The sequence below is a fragment of the Colletotrichum tamarilloi genome, assembly GCF_030869305.1.
Source record: "Colletotrichum tamarilloi strain Tom-12 chromosome Unknown Scaffold_114.1, whole genome shotgun sequence".
In the NCBI taxonomy this organism is placed as follows: Eukaryota; Fungi; Ascomycota; class Sordariomycetes; order Glomerellales; family Glomerellaceae; genus Colletotrichum; species Colletotrichum tamarilloi.
Window position 1 is genome coordinate 1 of NW_026849497.1, and position 25,757 is coordinate 25,757.

Consider the following 25,757-nt stretch of genomic DNA (forward strand, 5'->3'; position numbering starts at 1 on the left):
CGATCCCAATACGAAGTTCGCGAACATCAGGGATATCCATCGGGCTCAAATCGAAGCGGGTGAAAAGGAGGTTATCACGGCTGAATCCAGCGACTCTGAATGCCCTAGTGAGGCTGGCAGCTGTATTGTAGTGGGTGTGGTTGAGGATCAATAGTTAATAGTAATGAGGAGGTTGGGTTGTGATCCCATCGTTTTTGTGGTGCCAGAAACAGGGGGGTGCCAGGAAGTGGGTATGTTGACTTACTCTTCTCGCGGGCTCAAATGTTTTTGTAATGGCTTTGTAAAGACTTTGAATTCCGGGATGCGTGGAACTGGCCATACGGCATAGTTTCGAGTATTCGCCAGGTGAAGAAAGTCCAGAACTATCAAGCCGAGAGCACAGAGTACCAATAAACGGGTATTGACAGGCAAACCGGGCTTGTCGACCGAAATTGACAGCACCAAGTTCGCCAACGGCCAAACCCCGACAAGCCTTTCACGCCGTTACGGGCATGCAGGCGCAGAAAGCCGCCAGCGGCTAGGACGAATAAGGGCGACCACTGTGGATGTAGAACAATCTACAAGCGACCGATTCGGGGCTTCGACCAGCTCGGGCCAGGTTCACCTACAAGGGTATGTGCTGCAAGCGAGCTGTGAGTTTAGATGAACAGGAGCAGAAGGGGAATCGGCGCATGAGCCAAGCTTGGCGACTGTATTTCCACAGATTTCGACAACGTGGGCGGCTTGTGAGCAGCCCAGGGGTCAATGTCGTCAATCTTACTCTAGTTGCGACCCCAATCCAGGGGTGTTCGCCGGCGTCGACGACCGTGTTTGGTGGGAAATGGATCCCGCGTACATGTTGCTCCAATGTTTCAAACGAAGAGCACTTCGACCAAATCGTCACTGAAGCCTACTCCTATCGTGTGATCCTGGTTGGGCGAGGCAACAAGGTCGAGCTCCTTTGGCCATCCTTGCCCTTTCACCACCCCTTTTCGCGTCCATGATGCCTGAAGTTTTGTCCAGATGAGGGTAGTCTGCCATGATGTGGGGATAAATCTCATCAGCAATGTGGGTGGGATGATAGATCATGGCGGCTGACAGTCTTTGGTTCCCATCATCTTAGTGCGCTAGGGGTGGTGAGATATCTTCGATATAAGACAACCATTTCTTCTCACCATTTTCATCTTTTCTCTATTCTCTATTCGTTCTCAACCATCGCTGTGTCTTTTGTCATTGTACAAACCACTTTCTTTCTTTTTTGAAACTTCACTTTCATTCATTCCCTGGTGGAAAATCAACCTCTTCATTTTCTTCCTGTCCAATCTTTCCAACCACCCGGTCTTCACCAAACCAAACCAACCCACAACACAAAATCAAGATGCGCTCCTTCGCCTTCCTCGCTGCCGCGGCCGTCGTGCCCCAGGCTATGGCCCACTACGTCTTCCCTACTCTCATCGTCAACGGTGAGCAGACCGAGCGCTACCAGTACGTCCGCGAGGCCAAGAACTCCAACTCTCCCGTCACCGACGTCACCTCCGACGGCATCGTCTGCAACATTGGCGGCAACGACGACGATGTCCTCGCAAAGACCCAGACCAAGGCCGTCAACGCCGGTGACGAGGTCGGCTTCATCGTCGAGAACGACATGGGCCACCCTGGTCCCCTCGCCGTCTACCTCTCCAAGGCTCCCTCCGGTGTCGCCTCCTACAAGGGTGACGGCGACTGGTTCAAGGTCTACGAGCTGTCCACCTCCAACATCACCGAGGCTGGTCTCCAGTGGGCCACCTACGTCAACAACGCCGGTATTCACAACTTCACCTTCACTCTCCCCAAGGAGGTCCCCACCGGCGAGTACCTGATGCGCGCTGAGCACATTGGCCTCCACGGCGCCGGCACCAAGGGCGGTGCCCAGTTCTACATCGCTTGCGCTCAGATCTCCGTCACCGGTACCTCCACCGAGACCCCCTCGCCCGTCGTCAAGTTCCCCGGCGTCTACACCGGCGAGGAGCCCGGTCTGTTGATCAACATCTACTACCCCGCCCCCAAGAACTACACCGTCCCCGGTGGCCCCGTTGCCTTCTCCGGATGCGAGGACCACACTGCCAACCTTCTCGGCCAGACCTCCGACGGTGACTGCACTGGCTCCGATGGTGCCACCACTCCCACCACCCCCACTACTCCTACCACCCCTTCCACTTCCGCCGCTCCCTCTGCAGGCATCCCCGACTACAACGGCGGCAACAGCACCAGCCCCGCTGAGCCCTCTGCTGCTCCTACCGCTGCCGCTGGCGAGGGTGACGACTGCGAGAAGTCTGCTGCTCGCCGCCGCGTCCGCTCCATGCGCCGCAAGCTTGCCCGTGCTGCTTCCTTCTAAAGCAGTCAAGAGAGTTGAGAAGTTGGAAAAGTTTTTGGACATAAACCCCTGAGCTATGCTGTCACCACTTGGTATTAGCAGTGCTCAACACATTATTCTTGTATATACATATGACTTAAGACACTGGATGTAAATGCGATTAGATATCGGACGATCCTTCGTACAAAGGCGTCCTCATGTTTGAAATATGAGAATCATTCACATGAAACCTTCACTTCCCATCCTTAGGTCATGTGAACTGCCGACACTTGACTTTGGAAATGAATGTGTTCAAGGGGTTGGCCATAGTACAACAGTTGACCTAGTCAAAAGTTCTGTCACACAACTGAGCTAGGCAACCACCTGCTGCCAATGATTCCCCTTTTTGTTTGAAGGGAAAAAAAAAAGAAAAAAAAAAAGACTGATCTAGGCTCAGATGCTACAGCTCACCATCCTCACAGTCTTCATCTTCATGGGCGTTAGTCAAGAGGTCAGGCTTTGATCGGGTGTAACTTGAAGGAAAGCTTGGAAAAAAGTATCGGATGACTGACCGATACCAGCTTGAGCCTGCGTCTTGACGCTTGTGGAACCCCTTGAAGCCGGTGTCTCCAAGCCATGATGGGGCTATACTTGAAGACTCAATCAACATTCTCGCAATTGAGCACATGATCTTCGTTGTGTAATGCTTTGAGCAAAGTGTCTCAATCGATCATGTAACTTTCCGCACATTTTCCTCTGACAGGCGTATGAGTATCTGACCAAAAACCGGGCCTTTTCATGGCTTAGTTTAGGAGGATTTCGTGTCACTCACAACTCACTTCGTAACCCCCGAGGCCGGTCCTAGTTCGTGGCACCATAAGATGTTTCTATCACCCCTTCCAATCGCTTGTAAATACTTGGAATGCATTCAATCTTCTAGGAGCGGTTGCGGGAACTAACATGAACATGCAATTCTGCACCAGACTGCGACATGCCTCTTGTAACGCAAAATGGGCAAGTGTTCATGCGAACATGATCGAAGGCCTTGATACTTCGTGAAACCCTCATTCTGGTCACTTCAGCTGCTATGTACGTACATGTAATCACACATCAAGTTGTGAATGCAGCAGGTCTCCATAATTGCCATAAAGTCTGGGTATCAGCATTGGTCTCCACTGGTATTGATAGCATCGCAAACATATCATTCCAACTCATCATTCACTCGTCAAGAGTTCATCATCGTTGCTTCGCTCTTCTATGCAAAATGGGTTCGAATATCATTGTTCCATACCAGTATTTGCCTCTACGGAGCCCGGACTCGATTCGCATCGTCGTCCTCGACCCGGCTGCGGATACCCAGTCTCCTCTGCAATGCTCCTTAGCTCAATATGACAAAGCGGAGCAGATGAAGAATTTCGGCACAGAAAAGGATTTTGAGGCCGTCTCATACACCTGGGGAGACGCACCACCGTCTTGTCAATTGCTGATTGATGGTGCATTCTCTTTCGACATCAGCCCGACAGTCGATTCACTCTTGAGAGCTCTACGGCAGCCGTCCACAACCAGATCTCTTTGGATAGATGCCATTTGCCTCAACCAGCAAGATACTGGCGAGAAAGCGCAACAACTTCCTCGCATAGGTCGGATCTACAAAGGAGCGAAAGAAGTCCACATATGGCTCGGTGACCCAGACGACAAGACAGCAGCAATCTTTTCTGCTATACGCATGATGCAAACGATCCCGGACACAAAACAAGTGAAAATAATGGCTGAAGCAACATTGAAGATAACTAAGAGCCAAATTGGGGCCGATCATATCCTTCAACTCAAGCGTTTCCTTTCCCGGCCTTGGTTCTCGCGCCGTTGGATTATACAGGAGGCATGCCTAGCCAAAGAGGCCAAAGTCCACTGCGGAACATCCTCTTTAGGTCTGCCTTGGTTTGTCGCCGCTGCTCGCCAGTTGGAATGCGTCGAAGAGCTATACGGGTTCCAGTACCACTACCAGATCCTGATGATGAAGAGTCTGAGCGAAGAGCGGAAGCCGATCCTCCAGCTGCTCTGGAACTTCCACGCTGCCAAGTGTAGGGAGCCAGAAGATAGAATTGCTGCGTTGTTCGGTTTGATACCAGACCATGAGCAAATCATGGACCAGCAAAGCTATCTCGATCTTCGACAACACTGGACAGTTCTGTACCGAAGGCTCGCACTGGCGATGTTCCGGCGCGGCCAGAAGACTGCTTTGCAGATGCTCCTTCACTTGGCTGAGTTCGGGCCGCTCAATGAATCTGACGACTATTACCCGTCGTGGGTGCCGAATTGGACCAGAGAACGGCGTAGGAATCTTCCATTCTACAACATGAGCAGCAATGTCGATGCCTTTGACTATCCCGAGAAGCCTGGCTTTCCAGAGGTTGCTGTTGTCATGGACTTGGAGCGCGCCTCCACATTCGCCTTGCCACCTGTTAACCCCGTCGGAGACGAATGGGTTATGCAAGAGATCCCCGGGGCAACACCAAATTGGACAGACGACCGTACCACGCGGTTTTTGTTTAAACAGGACCGAATATTCATTCGCTGGTACGATTCCTCGGGTGGCCCCAGTGGCCGTACGGTCAATTATTTCATGTTCGCGGATGCACCCGACGAATACCCCGAGTCTTTCTCTCCGTTGAATAGTCTCGCCAAACTCTGGCACAAGTTCTTCCCGCCCAGCTTCCCATATGCAGAGGGCGACTCGGACAAGATTGAGACCATTGCTATGCTATTCCATACCATTTTACGCTTTCGCAACCCCACCAAGATACCGCCTGAGGAGAGATTCATCCAAAATACCCTCAAAAATCTGGGCGAGCTACAACGACACAAACTCTCCTTGGACCAGGCCAAGCTCATAGACCAAATTTACACAATGATGGAAGAAAATGTCTTCTTCAGTCTAGAGCCACGGGATCTTCCGGAAGACCTCAGCCCTTCATTCAGGTCTCGAGGTGAATACGGCTTTGGTCCTCGTACGCTCTTCCCTGGGGATATCCTGATTCCGGTGTGTCGTCTGAAGGAGGATCCCGCGAGGCGTTCGTGCATCATGCGACACGACGAGACGGGACGACACATGGCCACTATGTTGGTGTTGAGGATCGAGCGCGGACCTGAAGACACACGATATTCCCCTATACCTTTTTGTGCTCCGATTGACCCAGCTACTGGAGTCCCCAGGGAACCACCGCATATAAAGCGGATGAGGTATCCAAAACGGAGTAAGCCTTACCCTGTTGCAGGACCCAAAGAGTCAGCTCCAGAGAACGCGGCTGCACCTGATCAGCACAGAGTGGTCGGAAAGCCGGTCAGAAGAGGTCGTGTCATTGGCATGGCGGTATGTGTTACGTCTGATGGGACGAAGCGATACGCTGAGCACGACATTCGTCTCGAAGGGGAAATGCATAAATATTTGGATGTAGATCAGCCATGCCTCATTGAGTTGTACTAGGTGCTTTTCTAGAGCGCAATCCTTCTGGCCAACCTCACTCTTACATTGTGTTACATGCGTCACAACGCACTACTACATGTAATATAAGTCTACTAGGTGATTAAATATCTGCAGCGCGTGCATTCTAGAATGAAGGAGTCAGATACCCACTTTATCCAGGTCGGAATGAACTCATTGCCTGACAGATGCCATAAAAATTTTTTCTTGCAGTCATGAGAAGCGATCAGTTGATAGGAAACCCATCGACAATTGTGACAATAGCTTCAAAACCACCTAGCATTGCCTTACTATGAGGGGATGTAAACTTGTCTTACTGGGAAAATCGCTTTGTCTTCCGATGGTCCGATTTGCAGATCTCGTAGATCTCGAAACTTGCAGACACTCTTGCATCGGGAGGCTGTCGGGTGCATTCCCTTAGCTGAACCGCTATGCAGCTGGAAGAATCTGTCGAATAGACTAGGTCTTAGCCTCTTATCTAAAGAGGCGCCAGACAACTAGCGGTTGATGATTTGAAAAACACCACCCGGAGCCGCAACGGGGCGGCAATGCGGAACCGCAACGCCGCAACGCGGAAATGTGCTTTACGGACTTAGCTTCCTTTGCCCCGGATTTCTCATGCATGATCCCGCGCCTTTCCCCGCACTCAACCCCCACCGACGCTGATGTGCAAACCAAAAGGTACCCGGAACGATGACCCTTTGACTCTTTGGCTGCTAGCATCGTGGGATGAACGATTCAAGCATGTGTGAAGTCTTTCGAGAGAGATGTAGATCAAATCAGATCATTTCAGATGGCAGTATGCATTCCATCCAATGCCCAAACCTTTGGGTCTCTACCAAAGTTTGAAGCAACCTCGCATAGTCTCTAGATCTTGGGGGGCCAACCATCCCTTACCAACCCTGCGACCTCAAGTGCGGAGAAGCTCCGTCTTAGTTGATGACAAGCTGCGTCAACGCCCCTCAGTCTGGGGTAATTCGAGCCGCCGGCGGGTCCAAACAGCCCGTATCAAGGCAGAGTTCAAGCTAATCCATCCAAGCAGAGCGCGTCCAACTTGGCAGAAATATCCTGAAGCTCTATGATTTGCCCGCTGGATCAGCCTTGAATCCCCCAGTTGCCCCGTTCCCCCGCATTCGAGGAAGCCGGTTGCGCGCTATCGTCTGCAACTGAGAGACAATGTGCGGCCCTTGGCGCCTCTAAACTCCACAAAACCACTACGGATGGGAAAACTGTTGAGAGCTAAGGCGGCACAGCAGGACGCCATTACTTCGTGGACTGTGTGCGACAGAGTTTCATTTCTTTGCCCGATCTATCCCCGGAGGACCCCCTCAAAATGCGTTGTCGCGTCAAAAGCTGTCAGGTGATGTCACGACTCAGCCCTCCGGTGCGGAGGAAGGGAAGCTGTCACTGGGGATGAAGATCTCTCGTCCTGCATAAAGTCTCCTTTGCGACCCTCCTTTGAAGGCATTCCCACACCAATCCTTCCCAGAAGCATCTGCAGGCAGACCATCGAATACTACAACACCACCTTCGACCAAATACCTCGAAACAATGGCAGGATCCTTTCCGCGAAGCGAACGGATCGAGCCGGGCTCAGTCAACCTCCCACCCCGCGAGTATCCCCCATCTGTTCGCTCAACATCGGTTGATGCGGGGAAGGCCGCGACAGATGTCATCAACGCCTTCAACGCTGCACTGAACTCCAAGGAGTACAACAAGCTCGCACAACTCTTCGTCGCTGACGGCTACTGGAGGGACCACCTAGCGCTATCATGGGACCTCCGCACCCTCAAGGGTAGGGAGAAGATCCAGAGCTTCCTCAGCGAGGCGTGCCGGCTCAAGGAGGTGCAAATCGATACATCCACGGCCTACAGAGCACCTCACTTTGCGCCGCTCGATGCTCATGGCAAGGTCCAATGCCTGCAATACTTCATCAAGGTCAAGACGGATGTCGGACCTGGCGAGGGTGTCGTGCGCATGGTTGAGTCTGGCGATAAGTGGGAGATCTTTACATTCTTTACGACTTTGCGCGAAATCGCGGGTCACGAAGAGCCTACTCGGCACCGACGAGAGAAGGGTGTTGACCACGTCCAGAAGCGAGAAAGCAAGAATTGGAAGGAGAAGAGAGAAGATAGCGTCAACTACGTTGATAGCGAGCCTACGGTGGTGATTGTCGGTAAGCATTTTGACCTCGGGCGTTCAGCTTTTCATCGGATGATACTGACAGTGATGTAGGTGCCGGCCAAGCTGGTCTCACGATTGCCGCTCGGCTGAAGATGCTCAAAATCAATGCCCTTGTCGTAGACAAGCATCAGCGCATCGGTGACTCTTGGCGCAAGCGATATCACCAACTTGTTCTCCACGACCCGGTTTGGTACGATCACCTACCGTATATCAACTTCCCAAGTCACTGGCCCGTATTCACGCCCAAGGATAAGATGGGAGACTTCTTCGAGGCGTACGCCAGCCTTCTCGAGCTCAACGTCTGGATGTCAACAACCCTCACAAAGTCGTCGTGGGATGATTCCAAGAGGCAGTGGACCGTCACTCTCGACAGGCAAAAGCCCGACGGATCCAAGGAAACTCGGACTTTGCACCCTCGCCACGTCATACAGGCGACGGGCCACTCTGGCAAGATGTTCTTCCCTAGTATCAAGGGCATGGACAAATTCAAGGGAGATCGCCTCTGTCACAGCTCCGAGTTCCCGGGCGCCAGGCCTAACTCAAAGGGCAAGAAGGCTATTGTCGTTGGTTCGTGCAACTCGGGTCACGACATTGCACAGGATTTCTACGAACAAGGATACGATGTCACCATGGTACAGCGTAGCTCAACCTCCGTCGTCTCCTCAAGTTCAATCACGGACATTGGTCTGAAAGGCCTCTACGACGAGGACTCACCCCCAGTTGACGACGCCGACCTGTGGCTATGGAGCTTGCCCGCTGAGCTCTTCAAATCGCTCCAAGTCGGCACCACGGAAGTACAAAATGCCAACGACGCCGAGCTCCTCTCAGGCCTCCAAAAAGCCGGCTTCAACCTAGACATGGGACCAAGCGGAGGCGGCTTCTTCGTCAAGTATTTCCAGCGTGGTGGCGGCTACTACATCGACGTCGGATGCAGCCAGCTCATCATCGACGGCGAGATCAAGATCAAGAGCGGTCAGGAGATCACAGAGGTTCTCCCCAATGGTCTCAAGTTCGCGGATGGCTCGGAGCTTCAGGGCGACGAGATCATCTTCGCGACGGGATACCAGAACATGCGCACCGAGGCGCGCAACATCTTTGGCGACGAGCTCGCCGATCGTGTTGGCGATGTGTGGGGGTGGGACGAGGAGGGCGAGTTCAGGACCATGTGGCGGCCAACGGGGCACCCTGGCTTCTGGTTCATGGGCGGCAATCTCGCAATTTTTCGTTACTACTCTAAGATTTTGGCATTGCAGATCAAGGCGGTGGAGGAGGGTATCGATCAGAACAAGAGCCACACTAAGACTTTAGGAACGACGGGAGGTGTTCCCAAGCTGTGAATAACTTGTACTGCTTGCTGCGTTTAGTTCAGGCGTAATGAAATTCCTTTCTGAAGCTCTCTCACTTGAACCCGTTATTACGGCCATTCTCCTGCCTGCTGTTTTCACCGTGACTATCGGGCCTTTATCGCCGTCAACAACCGCGCAGCGCCGGTAACGGGCGGATCAGAGTGGGGCCGGCCTGGGTCAGGTATTCCGGAGAAAGTGTGACCGTGGAATCGAAACTCGGGATATTCTGTGACCGAACCATGGGCTGAAATCTTGTTTTGTCTGTTACTTTACTTATCTATACATCTTTGAGCTTAGCTACGGGCGACTTTACTGCCCACTTGGTCTGTGTTGCGGGCTTCAATGAATCCATCAATCTTAACGGCTCAAATCGGATCCAGGGTCGAAAACTCAACCCTTAGAGCCATTAGACCCCAGATCTTTCAGTTCATCAGCGGCGGTTCTCCCGGATCATCGATGCTCTTCAGGCTCAATTGCATGAGTTCTGATCAAAGTCAAGCACTCCCGAGCTTTAACTGAATGCTCACATGGCCCGTGAGGCCCTCCTGAGAATTGCGATTGCAATCAGCAAAACATCGGCAGAGTGGTGATCTGCGATTTGCAGCATGGTTTCGGGCGGTATTTGTGGATATCTTCGCGCATCCCTGGTCAATATTTATCCCCAGCTACAACCTTGGCCCCCAAAAAGCCCTCGATTGTGGAGTAACGTCTCTTTTGTTTCTTTGGCCTGACCGCTAGGTCTCACGACTAACGAGAAGAGATCGTCACTTTAATGGAACTGCTGAAAGTTGCCGCATTCCCTATTGGGACTGAATGAAGAGTTTTGAAGACCAATTAGTCGTTCTGAACGCATTGCCGTCTCCTTCAGGACAGAGCTAGGCCAATGCTGCTGGCTCATCTGTTGATCTATCCTCATCTGATGCAACCTATCATGCTCACACAGTCGTAGGCGTACTTGTCGAGTGCATACGTGGGCTTGGGAAATCGGCAACTGCCCCTGTCAATCTTTATTCACTACCCTGCACCTGACAATTTCGACGGTATTCAAATTATACTTCTGGTGTTTTTTGAATGACGAAATCTGACCTTGTTCTCTGTCTTGATAGGGCTCATCAATGATTTTGGCACAACGATCTCCCCCGCCTCCGTAGCAGCCGTCCTTTCCGACGTGGAGAAAATATGCCTGTCGTCTGTTCTCAAACTGCAGTTGATCGGCACTTGAATTGCGATCTCGAAGGGTTATTGCTCACTATTGAACTCTGCCAAGATCACAAACTCACACATGATGGCTGATACTGCAGTGCGAAAATGTCTCAACTCTCAAAGAGCTCCTGATGTTCCTGCATTTGCTGATCAATCTTTCCCAAATACCACGTGGACTTCGCGTGTCTGCGCCATCGCCGAGCTACGGATACAGAGCTGCCCAGGACGTGCGCGTGAGGCAGGCCTCCAAAAGCGACCGTTGACGCTAGCAACGAGACCAACTCACAGACATTTGATCCAAGGCGCAACTCAAAGCGTGCCGTCGGGTGGGCGCCCGCCAAGGTTGCACGCACGAAATGAGCCCAGCGAAAGAAGAAGTCGGTTTGAGATCGATGATACACACTGTTGCTAGCAGGGTTGGAAATTAGTCTAGTCTAGTCTAGTATGGCCTGGACTAATACTAAGCTAGTCTAGTACGGCCTGGACTAATACTAAACTAGTATAGTACGGCCTAGACTAATACTATACTAGACTAGTATTAGTATACTAATTAGTATATATTTAGAAAAAATTATTTTTAAATTTATAATTAATAATAAGCTATAAATACTTATATATATTAAAATAAAACTATAAAAAGCTTCTTTTATATAGTTTTAAAAGCTTAAATACTATTATTTAAATAAAATATACTTAAAATATTAGTTTTTTATTAATTTTTTTAAGAATTTAAAAATTAAATTATATATATTTTTTAATTAAATAGTTTTACTTATATTTACTATAGCAATATTTTTTATTATATTTTTTAGACTTTTTTCATAATAAATTAAAACTAATATTTAAATTTCTAAAAATAGTAATAAAATTACTATAAATAGTATATTTTATATTAATTAGTATACTATTAGTATACTAATACTAGTCTAGTCTAGTACTAGCTATACTAATACTAGTCTAGTATTTTAAAGAGTGGACTAATACTAGACTTACTAGTACTAGACTAGACTAATACTAAATACTAGTAGTATTTTTTCCAACCCTGGTTGCTAGTGCCGACGTTGAAGGTTGCACGGTCGGCCGCGATCTGTGACAGCTCCCGGTGCCGACTCAACGGCGTCGATACTTAGTATTCTGCTCAGTCGGCGGCTACACACAAACGAGACCAAGTCCGCCTTCTCAAGCCACCGGATCTAGCGGGAGTCTTCATCCGAACATGCAAAGGCCACCCGAACTGGCGACAGTCCGCTCTTCACTCCAAGGTTGCGTCGAATAAAGTTCCGAGACTCGGCTACGCGCAGGATTCGCGACAAGCAGCCTGGTCGCCGATTGGTACATTTCACATACCGCGCTACGCAATCCATTACTGCTGGATTCAGGGGCAAGTTCGGGCCCTATGTTCTGCAGCAATCCTTCAGACAGGCATCTAGCGATCTGTAACCCAGTCGAGACTGCAGCCGCAATTGGACAGCAAGTGCGTCCGGAGCACCTCCCCCTCCTCGTGAAGTTGCGGCCATGTCGGCCTGCCACCTTGCGTGTCGAGTCTGTTGGAAATCGGGATAGAGGTCGTATAGATGGAGGGTTGACCCTTGCATCGCGACGCTTGGCGGAATCTCATTCCCTTCCCCGGATTGGTTTCTTACGGCTTCATCCTGGCCGACCCCTGTCAGAGTTGCCTCAAGGGCACCAATGCTACCCCACGGAAGATCTTGGGCCATCGACTAAGTGACTAGTGCACGCTCTCTTCCCACTCAGCCTCTATTACGACGTTCAACCGAGTGGGAGTATCCATGTCTGCAGAGATGACCCAACAAGTCGAAAATTGCACCACTGCAGGTAGAAACACGGCTTGTGGCTGCTGGGGTTTCGATCTGAGGTGGGCAAATTTCCCAGGCGAGGTGAGAGAATACAATAAGGATGACTGAAGGCCTCTGCTCTTTGATCATAGAGGGAGACTTGTTTCTTCTTCTTGGTTCTTCACAAATCAACTCAAATTACGCCACTTACGCAAATCATCTGGAGGTCTGTTAAACATGGCGGCGAACGTCTTGGTCAGGAACCTCAATGCGATACAAGAGACTCAACAACAGGCCTCCGTCAGCACCGTCGACCATGCCCTCGATGGCCAATCCCGATTTGGAGAGATTGTTGCTATTCTGGCTGTTGGATCCGTTCTGTCGACTGCGGCGGTCAGTCTCCGGGTCTACACCAGGGTTAGGATGCTGCGAACTTTTGGGCTGGACGACTCGGTGATGGTGGTTGCCCAGGTGAGCAATAACAACATCTTCCTGAGTCAAAGACTTGCTGGCTCATATCATTACTTTCTCAGATGTTCCTTATCGGATCAGCTGTTGCCATTGGGCTTGGTAAGTCCATCTGATACCTCACAATCTCGAGTCTCTTACTAACGACAATGAAGAGAGCAAATGGGGTCTTGGCTTTCATTCATGGGTTCCTCCACCCGAGGACTACGTCCCATACATGAAGGTAAATCCTATCGCGATCAACTCACCGCCGAGTCTATACTCACAACAACATCAGTCCTTTTACACCTCGATCATCGTGTACAACATCGCGACCTGCCTCGTCAAGATCTCCATCCTATTGCAATACCGCCGCATCTTCGCCATCGACATTATGCAGAAGTTGACGTTGTGGGGTCTTGCCTTTATGATCTCGTGGACTGCCATGCTCTCCTTCCTTCTACCAATGATGTGTCTTCCCGTAGCCGCTTTCTGGGATCCGACCATCGAAGGCCGCTGCATAGACTTCCTTGCCATCTGGTACACCATGGCCGGAGTCAACCTCGTAGCCGACTTTGCCATTTTCAGCATGCCGATTCCGGTCATCAACTCACTGCAACTTCCTCGCAAGCAGAAGCGAATGTTGCTCGTTGTCTTCTGTCTCGGATTCTTGTAAGTTTTTATCCATACTCCGCTGATATTTATTGTTCTAAGTCGTTTTTCAACAGCACATGCATCATCTCTGCACTCAGAATCCGAACCCTCCGCGTTGCTGCAGATACAAAAGACCCGTACTGGGATAACGTGGACGCCGCCACATGGTCCTTCCTCGAGGTCGCCATCGGCATCCTGGCGGCATGTCTTCCTACCCTTCGACCGATATTCGTTACTCTGCTGCCACGCCTCTTCAACGCGTCTTCACTGCAGTTCAGGAGTAGTGGCAGGCCATCGAAATACGGTAATCCGTATGCTCAACCAAGCGAAGGAAACAACAGGGCCAGTTTTATGCACGGGCTGGGATTCCACCGCCCTATGAGCAGCACAGAGGGGTTGAATCGCCAAGACGGAGTTGAAATGTCCGGTCAAGAGAGCGAGACGTCGGCTGAGTACACCGTCAGCGTTAGCACAGGAGCACCCGAAAGCCTCGACAAAATGTCTCGGGTGAAGAGCAAGAGAGACAGTGTGATGGATGGTCAGCATATCAGGGGGCATATTCGGACTACGACTGTGGTGACTCAGGAGGTCACGTTCGAGAAGCCCTCTAGTTCCAAGTCTAACCCAGACCAGGATTAAGAGGATGAGTTATTTCTTTTGTTCAGGTTTGTCTTAGTTGTATTGATGTGAGGATGATGTTTCCTTTCCTCGTGTCTTATTTTGGTTCATGTTATACCCCATTTTTACCTCTACTTATTGTCATTCGTTTCTTTCGTTAGTTAGAGGTCTTGTCCAGATATTTACCTTCTGCGCGGGTTCAAGCGTAGTTTTACAAATCTAATTCTGTTTGTCTGCTTAAGATGGTCCCGAAATCTCCAACGCATGGTACTGCTAAACCTAGTCGGAGTATTCTTCCAGCACACTTCGTGGCTCTACATACTTCCCTAGCGGCTTGTAGTCAATGTCGTACCCAAACGCCTTCGGTCCACCAATCTCTAGACCAGCTTGAGTCTCGGTCCATCGCGGCGAGCAAGTAATACCAATCACGGTGACTCTGTACCCGTACTTGAACTCAGGCACTCCGAGAGCCCGGCCCGACTCGTTGTCCAAGATTGAGATCAGATCCGGCACAGCAGCCACTATGCTAGTCTTGCCGCCCTCATCAGCATGCTCGGCCAGGATGTTCTCGTTCTTGAAAGGGATCTTCATCGTGCCCCCTTGTGCGACGGCAGCAACCCTCTCCTTGTTGTTCGCAGCTTCGTCTTCATCGCCGCTTTCAAAGGCGGCGATATGCACCTCACCGTAAGAATGGCCCTTGAAAAGCCGCCTCTCGACCTTCATAATCTTGCCCCTAAACAAGACCTTGGCAGCCTCAAGACCACCGGCTTCTTTGATGATGGACTCGGCGATCGTGCTCATGGTGTTGGTTGCTTGGCAGAGAGCAATGCAGCGCCCAATACGCCATGCAAGAGATACAGTATTCAGAACGCCAAATTTCTTGACCTTATCGGTGGTAGTAGGCTTGGCTGCCATGCCTACACGAGAACCCATCTCAGAGCAGGAGGCGCGTAGAGCGCGGTCGACGATTTCGTCGTTGGGCGCTCTGGTCATGACGATTGTCTTGCCGTCTCCGGAGTCGATGGCACACGGCACCAGCTCCAAAGGGGCATGTACGGCCAACGTCGTTTGCCAGTACGTTGGGTACGCTCTACCCATCCAGTCGCCATCAATGATGGGACTGTCGTAGAATCGGGATGAGCCAACGAGGAAAGGTTCGAGACCATTGGCACCACCAATCTCGAGACCCATCACGGCATCGAACTTGTCATGGCGAAGGTACTCCATCAAGCCCTTGAATGCGTCTACCGTCTCGATGGACTGCAGTCGTTCAATGGAGACAGCGGGTGAACCCATGTGGCCTGGTCGAAGTTAGTCAATCACTAAGACGCCATGCGTTAACGAGATCAGTCTACTTACCACCCCAGTAGATGACATCTGAATCCTTCAGTGAGGATGGCTCAATGACACGCATCTTGTGTCCGGCTCTGAGCATATTCCGAAGCTGGATCTTCGACGCGGCCGGGCTTCCACCACCTGCACATCCCAGCACGTAACAGCCATCGGCAAGATACTCCAAGTCAGTTTCAGTGATATGCCATTCCAAAACACCGCTTGTATTCCGAGTAACGGTCGGCTTGTACTTGGCTGGGTCAGTCTTTTCTTCCTCCACGGTTGCCCGCGTCAAGTCTTTAGTCGCTTCAACCTGCTCCTCGCCGTCCTCTTCCTCCGAGTCCTCGAGAACCTCTTCCAACTTGGCATGGAGGTCAATGTCACCAACTGCTTTGACAAGTGTTCGGATCTGGTTGGCGACGTATTGCAGTGGCATCGTCTCGATTTCGGCAATCTTGATGCTTTCCGGGATCGCACCAGCAGCAATAGCGCGCTCGACGGCCATCTTCTTGGCGTTCTCGATGGCTTGCCCTTCTGTCTGGTGAGTTGTACCTTGCACGATATCAACAGCGCCGCATACACGTGCGATGGCTGCTCCGACAGCGTTGGCGACATCGTGGAACGGCGGTCGGACGAGCTTGGAGGCACCTTTCAGGCTTTCCGGTGACAAAATGGCGCCTCCACCGACGAGGAGGACCGGGACAGGGTCGGGTGAAGTTTTGATAACATCAACGGCACCCTCCAGCAGTGCCTTGATGCGGAGGATTGCCTCTTCTACAAAAGCAGAGTCTAGGCTGTTGGCGTGCTCAGTTGTGCCCACGACTGCTTTGCCGGCTGCGACTGCGATGTCCGTCGTCGTGCAAACATCCCCGCCAAAGACAAGTGCGCGTGTGGTCAGCTCAAGTCCGACAGACTCTGGGCCGACTTTGACTTTGCCATCCACGTTTCTGACAATGGAACCTCCTCCGAGACCGACGGAGTGGAGGTGAGGCATCGAGTAGTTGACTCTTACTCCAGCCACGGTGACATACGCCGATGCTTGTCTAGGCATGCCTGAAGGAAGCAGGACGCCAACGTCAGATGTTGTCCCGCCAATGTCTACCACTATAGCAGAGCTATCACCGCCAGTGTCTAGGCCCGCGAGATAAGCAGCTCCACGCATTGAGTTTGTGGGACCGCTCGAGAACGTGCGGATTGGGATCTTGGCCGCAGACGCCGCGTCAAGGATGGTGCCATCGTTTTGCGTCAAGAAGAGAGGGCAAGAGAGGTTAAGTCTCTTCATTGCGAGACGGAATCTGCTCACAGTCTTCCTTGCATAGCGCAAGATAGCACCGTTCAGGATAGCGGCATTCTCTCGCTCAATGAAGCCAATGCTCGCACTCGCCTCCTTGCTGCACACAACATCTACGCCAGGTACTTCGCGGAGAATGATGTCGCGAACCTTCTCCTCTTGCCCAAAGACTTCGTCGATAGGTGAGTAGACACCAGATACTACAACAGCGCCGACGCCACTCTCGCGGATCTTGGCGCACTCGGCAACGACCTGAGATTCTACCACTGGCGCCTCTTGTGAGCCGTCAATGTGTAATCCTCCGTCGACAATGCCAACGTAAGACTGGATCACAGCTGCTAGGTCTGGAGGAAACTCGGCGAAAGCGGGCACCTCGCGCAAGAAGGATTTGCTGAGCCGTAGAACGCCCACACGCTGCAGGCGGCGAACATCACGCTCGATGACTGCATTGATAAAGTGTGTTGTTCCAATGGTCACACTTGCGACTCGTTCCGGCGAGTCTGTCAAGCCGGCGGCGGCGAGCACAGTGCTTACGGCGGTCTCGATGCCTGCGCTTGCATCGGGGGTGGTGGGAGTTTTGAAGTGCGCTAGAACCCCGCGGTCCGCAGTATTTTGGAGACTTAAATCGATTGCGACGGCATCCGTATTCGTTCCTTCGAAAACACATTATCAGCGAGGTCTCGTTTTGAGAAATTGAGTCTCTTCAATATGTAAAATTTTGTTTCCGGGTTGAGACACTCATTGTGTTTTGAGCTGACGGTTGGAGCTTTCAGACTCACCTCCAACATCAACTCCAATTCGAACAGTACGTTGTGATGGTGGCATCTCTCCCATGTTGGTACTTTGGTCGCACAACAGCTCTGTTTGTTGCGATATCATCAGCTTGTTGCTCTTCTCCAGGTCTTCAGTTCAATCACTTAGTTGGGTATGACTGTCCCAGTCTCATATACCTAATCAGCGCTCATTCCTTTAGCTCCAAGCTATTCGTGTCAGCAAACCCCGAATGGCAACGTCGCAAGCTCTTGGCCAAAGCTCGTATCGTCGGAGATCATCCCACAGGCATGCCGTCTGAGCGGATGAAGCGGTTAAATGGGCTCCCAAGACCACGGCCACGGCCAGATACTGTCTGCCACTAGTCTTTAAGACGGCGCAAAGGATAGATAATGAATGATAATCGGGCAGGTACAGCCGCTTGGCTACTCCGTGCAACCATGCAGTTAGAGGTCCGGACACCAGATGCCGAACGATGATGTTGCGGGGTAAACTTGGATCCCCTGGGTTTGTTGATCTCCAGACTTTGCCCAATGCCGTTCTTATCACCGGCTTTGCTCCACCCTCGCGTGAAACTATGATAAGAGCTTCACACCTAAGGTGTGTTTGGAGGCATTCTCCAACGATAAGAAATAGCCTAAGTTGATAGCTACGCATACCAAACGCGGGTGTCTAGGTTATCGGCCGAGGTTTTGGATGACGCGAAGGTCTGCCAAGCGGGCGCCAATGCAACGTACCAGAAGCATTACCGATATGGAGGAACTGCATCCAGGATGCGCGTGAGCGTGGACTCTCGTCGCCTGCGGAATCATTAAACCAAGCGAATGTCCCTCACCCGGCCGCGAAGTCATTGGGAGTCTTTGTGCAAGTCCCATGGATTCGTTACTATTACCATGAGTCTCCGTGGATTTTTGAGATGGGCTCGGCTGCCCGACACTGATGTAGCTGAATCAAACGTGTGGATTAACGAAGACATCAGACCCCTTCCTCCAAACCGTAGAAGATGGACAACTTCAACTTTCATATCATTCTGGTTGACTAACCAGGTTGCAAGTCAGTGAAAAGTTATTCATGATAAACTCATTGGGCAAGCTAACAGAGTGATAGTCTCCAATTGGCAACTCGGAGCATCTCTCGTCGCTGCTGGACTCTCTGTCTGGCAAAGCGTGATTGCCATTGTCATTGGCAAAGTAATTATTGCCCTTGTTGCCATCTTTAACGGACATGTCGGCGCACATTGGCACATCGGATTTCCAGTCGTTTCCCGGTACATCTGGGGCGTGTACGGGCAGTACATAATCCTCATTCAGAGAATCATTCTCAGTTTGGTGTGGTTTGCTGTGCAGTCGTGGACCGGAGGTTTGACAGTTGTCAACTGGTGAGTACCTCTCAAACAAAACATCAATCGCCTCTGTGTGACCTAATGCTTGCGAATTTCAGTCTTTCGGCAATTTTCCCATCGTTCGAATCATTAGGCAACGTGTTCCCCGAGTCCTCACACCTTACCACCAAAGACTTCATCGGTTGGATCATTTTCAACGTGCTCCTTATTCCCATCCTCTACATTCGGCCTGAGAGGATCCAGAAACTCCTTCTGGCTTTCAACATCATCTCCTCAATAACACTAATATCCATCATGATTTGGGCTCTGGCAACAGCCGGCGAAGCAGGGTCTCTAGTCCGCCAAGGGTCAAAGCAAATGTCCTCAAGCGAACTCGGCTGGCAAATCGTCCATGGCATCACTACCGTTATCGGTAGTATTGCTGTCGGATTGACCAACCAGCCGGATTACTGTCGCTTTGCTCGGAAGCCTGGAGACCAGGTTTTCGGACAATGGTTCAGCATCATCTTCTTTGGAGCCATCTTCCCTACCTTTGGCTGCTTGGCAGCTTCGGCAACTGGCGTCATCTACGGCGAGCCAATCTGGAACCCGCCCTTGATCGTCCAAGCATGGCTAGATTCGAATTACAACGCCAAAAGCCGCGCAGGCGCCTTTTTCGCTGGGCTTGGTCTCCTCTGTATCCAACTGAGTATCAACTCTGTTGATAATGCTTTCTCCGCTGGCATGGATCTGTCTGGTCTGTTCTGTCGGTACATCAACATCAGACGCGGCGCTTACATCGGTCTCGTGCTGAGTGTTGCGCTCTGCCCATGGGAACTCTTGTCATCGGCGGCGGTCTTCATCAGCGTTCTCTCCGCTTACAGTGTCTTTCTTGGTCCCATCATCGGCATCCAAATCTGCGACTACTTCATCATCCGCAAACGCAGAATCAAGCTGTCAGACCTCTACCACCCTCGTCCAGATGGCTCTTTCTACTACTGCAAGGGGTTCAACCTTAGAACCTTCGTCGCCTGGGTGTGCGGCTTTGCGACACAGCTCCCAGGTTTTGCTGCTAGCGTTACACCTGATAGCGTCAAAGTTGCTGAGGGCTGGATCAATCTTTACTACCTAGCGTTTCCACTAGGTTTCGCCATATCGTTCTTGTTACATCTGGGCATCAACACCATCTGGCCCCCTCCTGAAGCCGGTGTTATTGATGAGGTGGACTACTATGCGACTTTCACTGATGACGAAGCAAGGAAGCTGGGAGTTTTGCCGCTTGATACCGAAATCATCGAGGGCTCGCATAAGGGTGTTGAGGGGCACGACTCTGAGAAGGGGCCTCCAACATGGTTGAAGTCTATGCTGGGTTAGTTGAGGTGTGCTGGGTACTTTAATGCCCTACAATACTTAGATAGCTTGCTCAAAAGGAAGTGGAAATGCGTCTTATAGCGTGTTATTATCGTCTTCATGCAGCATACATCAAGATCGCCACCCTTCATCGCGTGATATCGTATCTTCATAGCTTCATACTTACATCATTAGATACTATGTAATACCTTTCAGTCTATCATTCCATGTTCATCGAATAAGCAGCCGATGTTCGTCCAGACCCTGAGCTGTGTCGGCATTGCCGTGTTTGTCGGATACTCAAAGGTAGAAGTAACAGAATGGTCCTGACAAGGTGTCCATCACATCTGCAATCTTGATTGAGGGACCCGTGTATCCCATATCAATGACATCCGTGAGTTGAGTTTTCGCGGATGGCGGGCTGTTGGCCCAGGTAATGTGACCGTAATCACCTCCGTTCAATTCCTGTTGACGTGCGGCAGGATCCAGCGCTTGCCTTAGAGCCAGATGTTAGAAGAGTCCATTGGATACCATGATTTACCCGAATGGAAGACTTACCAAAAAGTCCACATGCGGTCCATCATACCGTGATGAACCCAGAATGCAGGGTCGCCAGGGGACGTGAAAAGGTCCGCACCTGGATCACCGGAGATGGCATAGTGCATTCCTCCATGAGGTCCAATCTCAGGGGTGTAAGGAACTCCCTCGCTCAAAAGCCTATATTCCGAGATGTTGGGCTTGAGCAACAAGTCTGAGGGTCCATCAGCATCGGTCATCACTTGATAGGCGCTGGCAGAGGTACTCACTCAACACCGTTGTGTAGTTCGCGTATCTTTGGTTCATAGCCGGGCCCACGTCGCGCTTCAAACCGCGAGGATTGTAGCCCAGGCCACCGTCCGGCCCGGGCGCCGTGCCCTCAAGGCCACCGACCGGGCCAAGATTGACAGACATGTTTGCAAAAGGCCCAGTAGTCACGAAACCTCCGCCGACACCAGCAGGCAGCTGGATGCTTGAGCCGCCAATTCCCACGGGAGGCTCAATGACAGGCCCATCATGGGGGATGTACTCGCCGTTTCCGCCGAGACTGTAAGGGTCCCCGTTGAAGATAGGGGATAATTCAGGCGCAGAAGCGTACTTAGGCCAGTCCCAGTACTGATATCTCACAATAAGTGAAAGGAAATCAACCATCAAGATTTGGTCTAAACTCACAGGTTGATAGCCGGTGTAGCCACATTCCTCGCGCAAAGCCTTCTCGTAGAGATGCACGAACCAGCGATGCCATGGCATAAAGTTACCCGTGTAGTGGATCGTCATGGTCTGCTGAATATGGGTCACGACAAAGTCATCAAACTGTGTAGCGAGTCAGTCGAGTCCGGGTTACCGCGCAAAAAAGTTCGGACAAAGCCGTGGGATGATATTACATACCCGAGATCGAGCACCAGAGGAGACATTAGCCGGCGTTCGTGGCGGCAGGCTTTGAAGACACTTGACGGCTTTCACATAAGAAAGTCTCTCGGTCAATGAAAGCGAGCCACTATTTGTTTGTCAGTCATCGGCTAGGATATTGAGCCCAAGTTCCAGCACTTACTACTCCCGACGGAAGACCATGTTGCTTGTCGTGCAGTTGGCTGATTCACCGCGCTTTTTCAACCTGGCCTCCCGCTCATCTAGTGACTTGAACACATTGGCTTGGATGCTGGCAGTGAGATCGGCAAACTGAGCCCCGTCTGTGGTTGAGTCGCCGCGTGGCTTGACCGAAGGCGCGGCGAACACGACCGATGCCAGTGCGGCTGATGAGATGACGGACGAAACTTTCATGTTGCACAGCTCTGTCAAATTGAAATGAGATGCAGATCACAAGAAGGTGTTTGTCGCTCTGGTCACGACAAAGGTTGGGAGAGACAGCGGCACTGACCAGCAGTTGCCGAGACTAATAAAGGCGAGCGTAGTAGCGCACGCAGCAGGGGTCTTGCGGACCACCATGCCGGTAAGTTGGAGAATTTCCACAGTCATTTCGATAGGAAGCTTCAGTGGCTCGATCAAAATATGCTAAATCATTTTGAGTCGGCAACCGATGCAGGTCTGCGGCGCTGTATGCAAGATGCCTGCGATGTTGCGGTGGAGTGGCAAGGCGAGAAGTCTGGCTGTATCCGAACCAACCAACTCAAATTTCAACTATCTCAAAGACCTCACCAAGCTCACCGCATGCTTACCTCACTTTCCGCCTGTGCCGCCCTGCCGTACCCGCACCCTAATTGTCTTCATGCATGTTTGTAACTTGGTAACCGTGGCTATGTATCGCTCCATCACCATGGTACTTACCTCTATACGGCATAGCAGCATTCTACAGAAGAGCAGCCACCGTTTCATCCCGGTGCAGACACCTTTAGATATACCGGGGGGAGAGCGGGGCGCCGGGGTCAGCAAATAGACGGCGCATACTCAAGAATCTTTGATGGCCAGCACACCACCCTCAAAGATGTATATGGTCAAGTTGTTCGAGTCGTATTGGAATGACAGAGTCTTTCCTAGCCATTGCATTGCTCGTCGTAGTCCCCATGAGTCACTTCTTAGCCGTTCTGTCTTCCGGGGCTTCAAGTTGCCCGAGACCTGAAGTACCTCGGTCATGGAGCCTACTCGGGTAATTTCCTGACCCCGGGCTTGACCTATCGCTTTGAAATGAACGTTAAGAAGTAGATGTCAAGAGATTCCGCTCAGCCATCCCAAAGCCAGGTTCTTTTACGTATTCCTGCCGCAAGGCTTCGAACCCGAGGGGAAATTCTATGTGTATTGTGTGAGTTCAGTGTGGAGCGTCTGATCAAAAATACAAGTTGCGTCAACATGAACACGATGGAACGCATTGATCGTTCCAGTATCCCGTCGGTTCAATCCTTGCACTGTGCCTAGTTGCATTCGTCACTGCAGCGATCAATTCTCCGGTGAAGGACGAGTTGGTGAGTATTCGTAGCTTGAAAAGCGCAATGTGCAATTACACTACAGGCATCACAGAACAGACGATGCCAGGCCGGTCAAAGTTTTCGGTCATATATAATACCCAGTTGGCAAGGCCCAGTTGACACGTTAATGTCGCAAAAGGCAGCTAGCATGCGACGCGGCTGTCCCCGTCGAAAATAAGTCGAGAATAACCTCTCGAGCAGGGCAACTGTGAGATTCAATGAGTGTTGGTACCTACCAATCGCTGCTACTGTGTTATCCTGAGCATGACTTACCCCTGACCCAAGCCAACGGTTCTTGAGCCGGCAGTACTGACTGCCGCAATCGGATCTTGGCAAGTAAATGTACAGATGCAGCCTGATCTCCGAATGATGCACCACCACATCGGATCCCATTGCGAGCACGACAAGTCCTGTTTTAACATATTCTTGTGGTGAGAGATCCATTCGCTGGATTGCAGGTGCATATGAGATAGGCACTTTGATAGACCCGTTGAAGGATGCCACCCCTGCCAACATGTTCGTGATGTGGTACGGATGCGGATCTGTTTAAAGATGAACCATGTTGGAAACTTTGACCAACTTTGACAAGATGTACTCCGCAGCTCTGATTGATCTACGGTGACCCCTGGAATATGGTGTCAAATTCTTCGCAGGATACTGAGTCAATCACCGAGAGTGGGCAAATATCATTATATTCCCAGGCCTTCAACCTAAAGGAGATAACTCAAATGGTGAAAGGAAAACATGAGCCATGTGCCACAAAGTGACAGCGTGGCCCAGCTGATGCGGGCCATCTTGAGCTGGGGAAGGAAACCAAGACTTTGTTCAATCACCAAGAAGTCTTGTTTGCACTTCCGAATCACTGCTTCCAAGGTTGTCCCTGCAGGCTAGTCCGCCATGGACGACTCGGTCCCCTTTCCACCCGACATCAATAGAGGCAGCGAGATCCTCGTAGTGTGCGGAACTCTGGTCGGCCTTTCGGTGGCCGTTGTCATCTTGAGAATATGGGTTAGGGCGAAAATGGTCCGGCTTGTCGGCCTCGACGACTACTTCATGATCGCAGCGACGGTAAGATCTCTTGTTCGGCTTGTCGGCGAAGGTGCGGACTAGGTTGTAAGAAGGATGAAGCTAAGGAAAACGTCTTTGTCAAGGTCACTATCTTCGCAGAAATGATGGTCATCATTCCCGAAGTCCAGTATGGCGCAGGCCGACACATCCAATACATCGAACCGAAGAGCAACATCGTCACAGGCCTTCACCTCAATTTCGTCACGCAGCCTTTGTGCCTCATTGCGCTGTGTTTGGCCAAAGTTAGTGTAGGCATGTTTCTTCTGCGGATAACGCCATCGGGAAAATTTCGACACGTCATCTGGGGAATAATCATTTTTACGGTCTTTTCGGCACTTGGTAACTTCTGTGGGTTGATCGACGTCCAAATCTCCAGTCTGAATGGAGGGATCATTCCGATCTCGCGCTGATATCACTTAGTGACCGTCTTCTTCCAATGCCAGCCGTTAGCATTCACTTGGGATTTCTCTATTGAAGGCGGAAAGTGCATTCCGCAAGCAGATCTCAAGTTCGCCGCCTTCTTCAACTCGAGTAAGTTACACAACGCCCCTCTTCACGTCTACGCGTGTCTCTAGACTAACAGTTGCAAGGTGTATCTGTCTTCACCGATCTTCTTTTCGCTCTATTACCAGTACCGATCATGTGGAAGGTGCAACTGAATTGGAAAGTCAAATCTGCCGTCATCGGAGTGCTTTCTCTCGGGATTTTGTGAGTATTCTGCGCGAGCGTGAAGCTCGACCTCGCTAACAGCCATTCCCAGTGCGACTATAGCAGCAGTTATCAAGATATCTTTCCTGTCGGGTTATGGGAAGCACGGAGACTTTCTATTCAACAGCACTGACATAACAATCTGGTAAGCTTTCGGCAATCTCAATGGCCTTCAACGACGAGCCCCCGTTTTCTAAAATCTGCGCTTCAAAGGACGACCGTCGAAATATGCACAGCGATAATTGCAGCCTCGATACCATGTCTCAAGCCGCTATTCAAGGCCATACTCTCTGGGTCGTCAGCCGAACAATACAACTCGTCAAAGTACAACAATGATGGGTACATGCGGAACAAGAATGCAAGCAAGTCAAGAAGGGCGCGCACTCCAGAAGGAAACTTCGAGATGTTTAGCCAGTCTCGACATACAGCGGCGATTCGCTCAGGCTTTGGATCCAAGATGGGCTCGGAGGAAAGCATTATTCCGGACCACGGCAGTGGTGGTGAAGGTATCACAAAGGCGATGCAGGTGTCTGTCTTCGTAGACGAACGGCAGAAGAGCCCTAAAGATCTTGTATAGCGGGGGCATATGCAACGGAACGAGGAAGTCCTCTTCGCTGATATGAGTTGGTCTCAGTCAATATTTTTCTTGCAAGAACCTACCGAATGTCCCACTTTGCCAATATTGAAGCGTGTTATTGGCCTAGGATCATATCATCTGTGCGAAAATCACCATGGGGGGGATGCAGGAAGATGAGATGGGCTCTCTAACCTACCTAGTGGCCATGCGTACTAGCCTTTCGACATGATGCCTTCTTCGAACGCCAATTTCTCTCACTGAATGCCATCTCTTGCTGTCAGCTCCAAGAAACCAACGGATACTCAAAGTCGCTGAAGCTGTGATATTCAACCGAGTCTTGAC

General features: G+C 51.0%; 8 protein-coding genes across 8 annotated transcripts; 6 read left to right on the forward strand and 2 right to left on the reverse strand.

The window, feature by feature from the left end:
- Window positions 1-1,357: 1,357 nt before the first annotated feature.
- Window positions 1,358-2,353, forward strand: CTAM01_14124 (glycosyl hydrolase family 61; the record flags this gene model as incomplete). The annotated part of the gene is made up of 1 exon (XM_060530125.1): window positions 1,358-2,353. One exon carries the CDS (start codon window positions 1,358-1,360, stop codon window positions 2,351-2,353), a length of 996 nt encoding a protein of 331 aa, XP_060375262.1.
- Window positions 2,354-3,575: 1,222 nt separating this feature from the next.
- On the forward strand, window positions 3,576-5,795 carry CTAM01_14125 (HET domain-containing protein; the record flags this gene model as incomplete). The annotated part of the gene is made up of 1 exon (XM_060530126.1): window positions 3,576-5,795. The coding sequence occupies one exon, from the start codon at window positions 3,576-3,578 to the stop codon at window positions 5,793-5,795; it is 2,220 nt and encodes a 739-aa protein (XP_060375263.1).
- Window positions 5,796-7,343: 1,548 nt separating this feature from the next.
- Window positions 7,344-9,313, forward strand: CTAM01_14126 (uncharacterized protein; the record flags this gene model as incomplete). Its single annotated transcript, XM_060530127.1, has 2 exons — window positions 7,344-7,968; window positions 8,028-9,313. The coding sequence occupies 2 exons, from the start codon at window positions 7,344-7,346 to the stop codon at window positions 9,311-9,313; spliced, it is 1,911 nt and encodes a 636-aa protein (XP_060375264.1).
- Window positions 9,314-12,558: 3,245 nt separating this feature from the next.
- CTAM01_14127 (uncharacterized protein) lies at window positions 12,559-14,061 on the forward strand (the record flags this gene model as incomplete). The annotated part of the gene is made up of 4 exons (XM_060530128.1): window positions 12,559-12,792; window positions 12,855-12,891; window positions 12,945-13,440; window positions 13,497-14,061. The coding sequence occupies 4 exons, from the start codon at window positions 12,559-12,561 to the stop codon at window positions 14,059-14,061; spliced, it is 1,332 nt and encodes a 443-aa protein (XP_060375265.1).
- Window positions 14,062-14,319: 258 nt separating this feature from the next.
- CTAM01_14128 (hydantoinase/oxoprolinase) lies at window positions 14,320-17,497 on the reverse strand (the record flags this gene model as incomplete). Its single annotated transcript, XM_060530129.1, has 3 exons — window positions 14,320-15,341; window positions 15,400-17,316; window positions 17,443-17,497. 3 exons carry the CDS (start codon window positions 17,495-17,497, stop codon window positions 14,320-14,322), a joined length of 2,994 nt encoding a protein of 997 aa, XP_060375266.1.
- Window positions 17,498-18,327: 830 nt separating this feature from the next.
- Window positions 18,328-20,129, forward strand: CTAM01_14129 (NCS1 nucleoside transporter; the record flags this gene model as incomplete). Its single annotated transcript, XM_060530130.1, has 3 exons — window positions 18,328-18,487; window positions 18,542-18,812; window positions 18,875-20,129. 3 exons carry the CDS (start codon window positions 18,328-18,330, stop codon window positions 20,127-20,129), a joined length of 1,686 nt encoding a protein of 561 aa, XP_060375267.1.
- A 276-nt stretch (window positions 20,130-20,405) lies between these two features.
- Window positions 20,406-21,923, reverse strand: CTAM01_14130 (uncharacterized protein; the record flags this gene model as incomplete). The annotated part of the gene is made up of 6 exons (XM_060530131.1): window positions 20,406-20,601; window positions 20,664-20,856; window positions 20,912-21,257; window positions 21,315-21,455; window positions 21,531-21,639; window positions 21,694-21,923. 6 exons carry the CDS (start codon window positions 21,921-21,923, stop codon window positions 20,406-20,408), a joined length of 1,215 nt encoding a protein of 404 aa, XP_060375268.1.
- Window positions 21,924-23,959: 2,036 nt separating this feature from the next.
- On the forward strand, window positions 23,960-25,415 carry CTAM01_14131 (uncharacterized protein; the record flags this gene model as incomplete). Its single annotated transcript, XM_060530132.1, has 6 exons — window positions 23,960-24,130; window positions 24,214-24,478; window positions 24,551-24,661; window positions 24,721-24,838; window positions 24,891-24,983; window positions 25,052-25,415. The coding sequence occupies 6 exons, from the start codon at window positions 23,960-23,962 to the stop codon at window positions 25,413-25,415; spliced, it is 1,122 nt and encodes a 373-aa protein (XP_060375269.1).
- Between the last annotated feature and the right edge of the window lie 342 nt (window positions 25,416-25,757).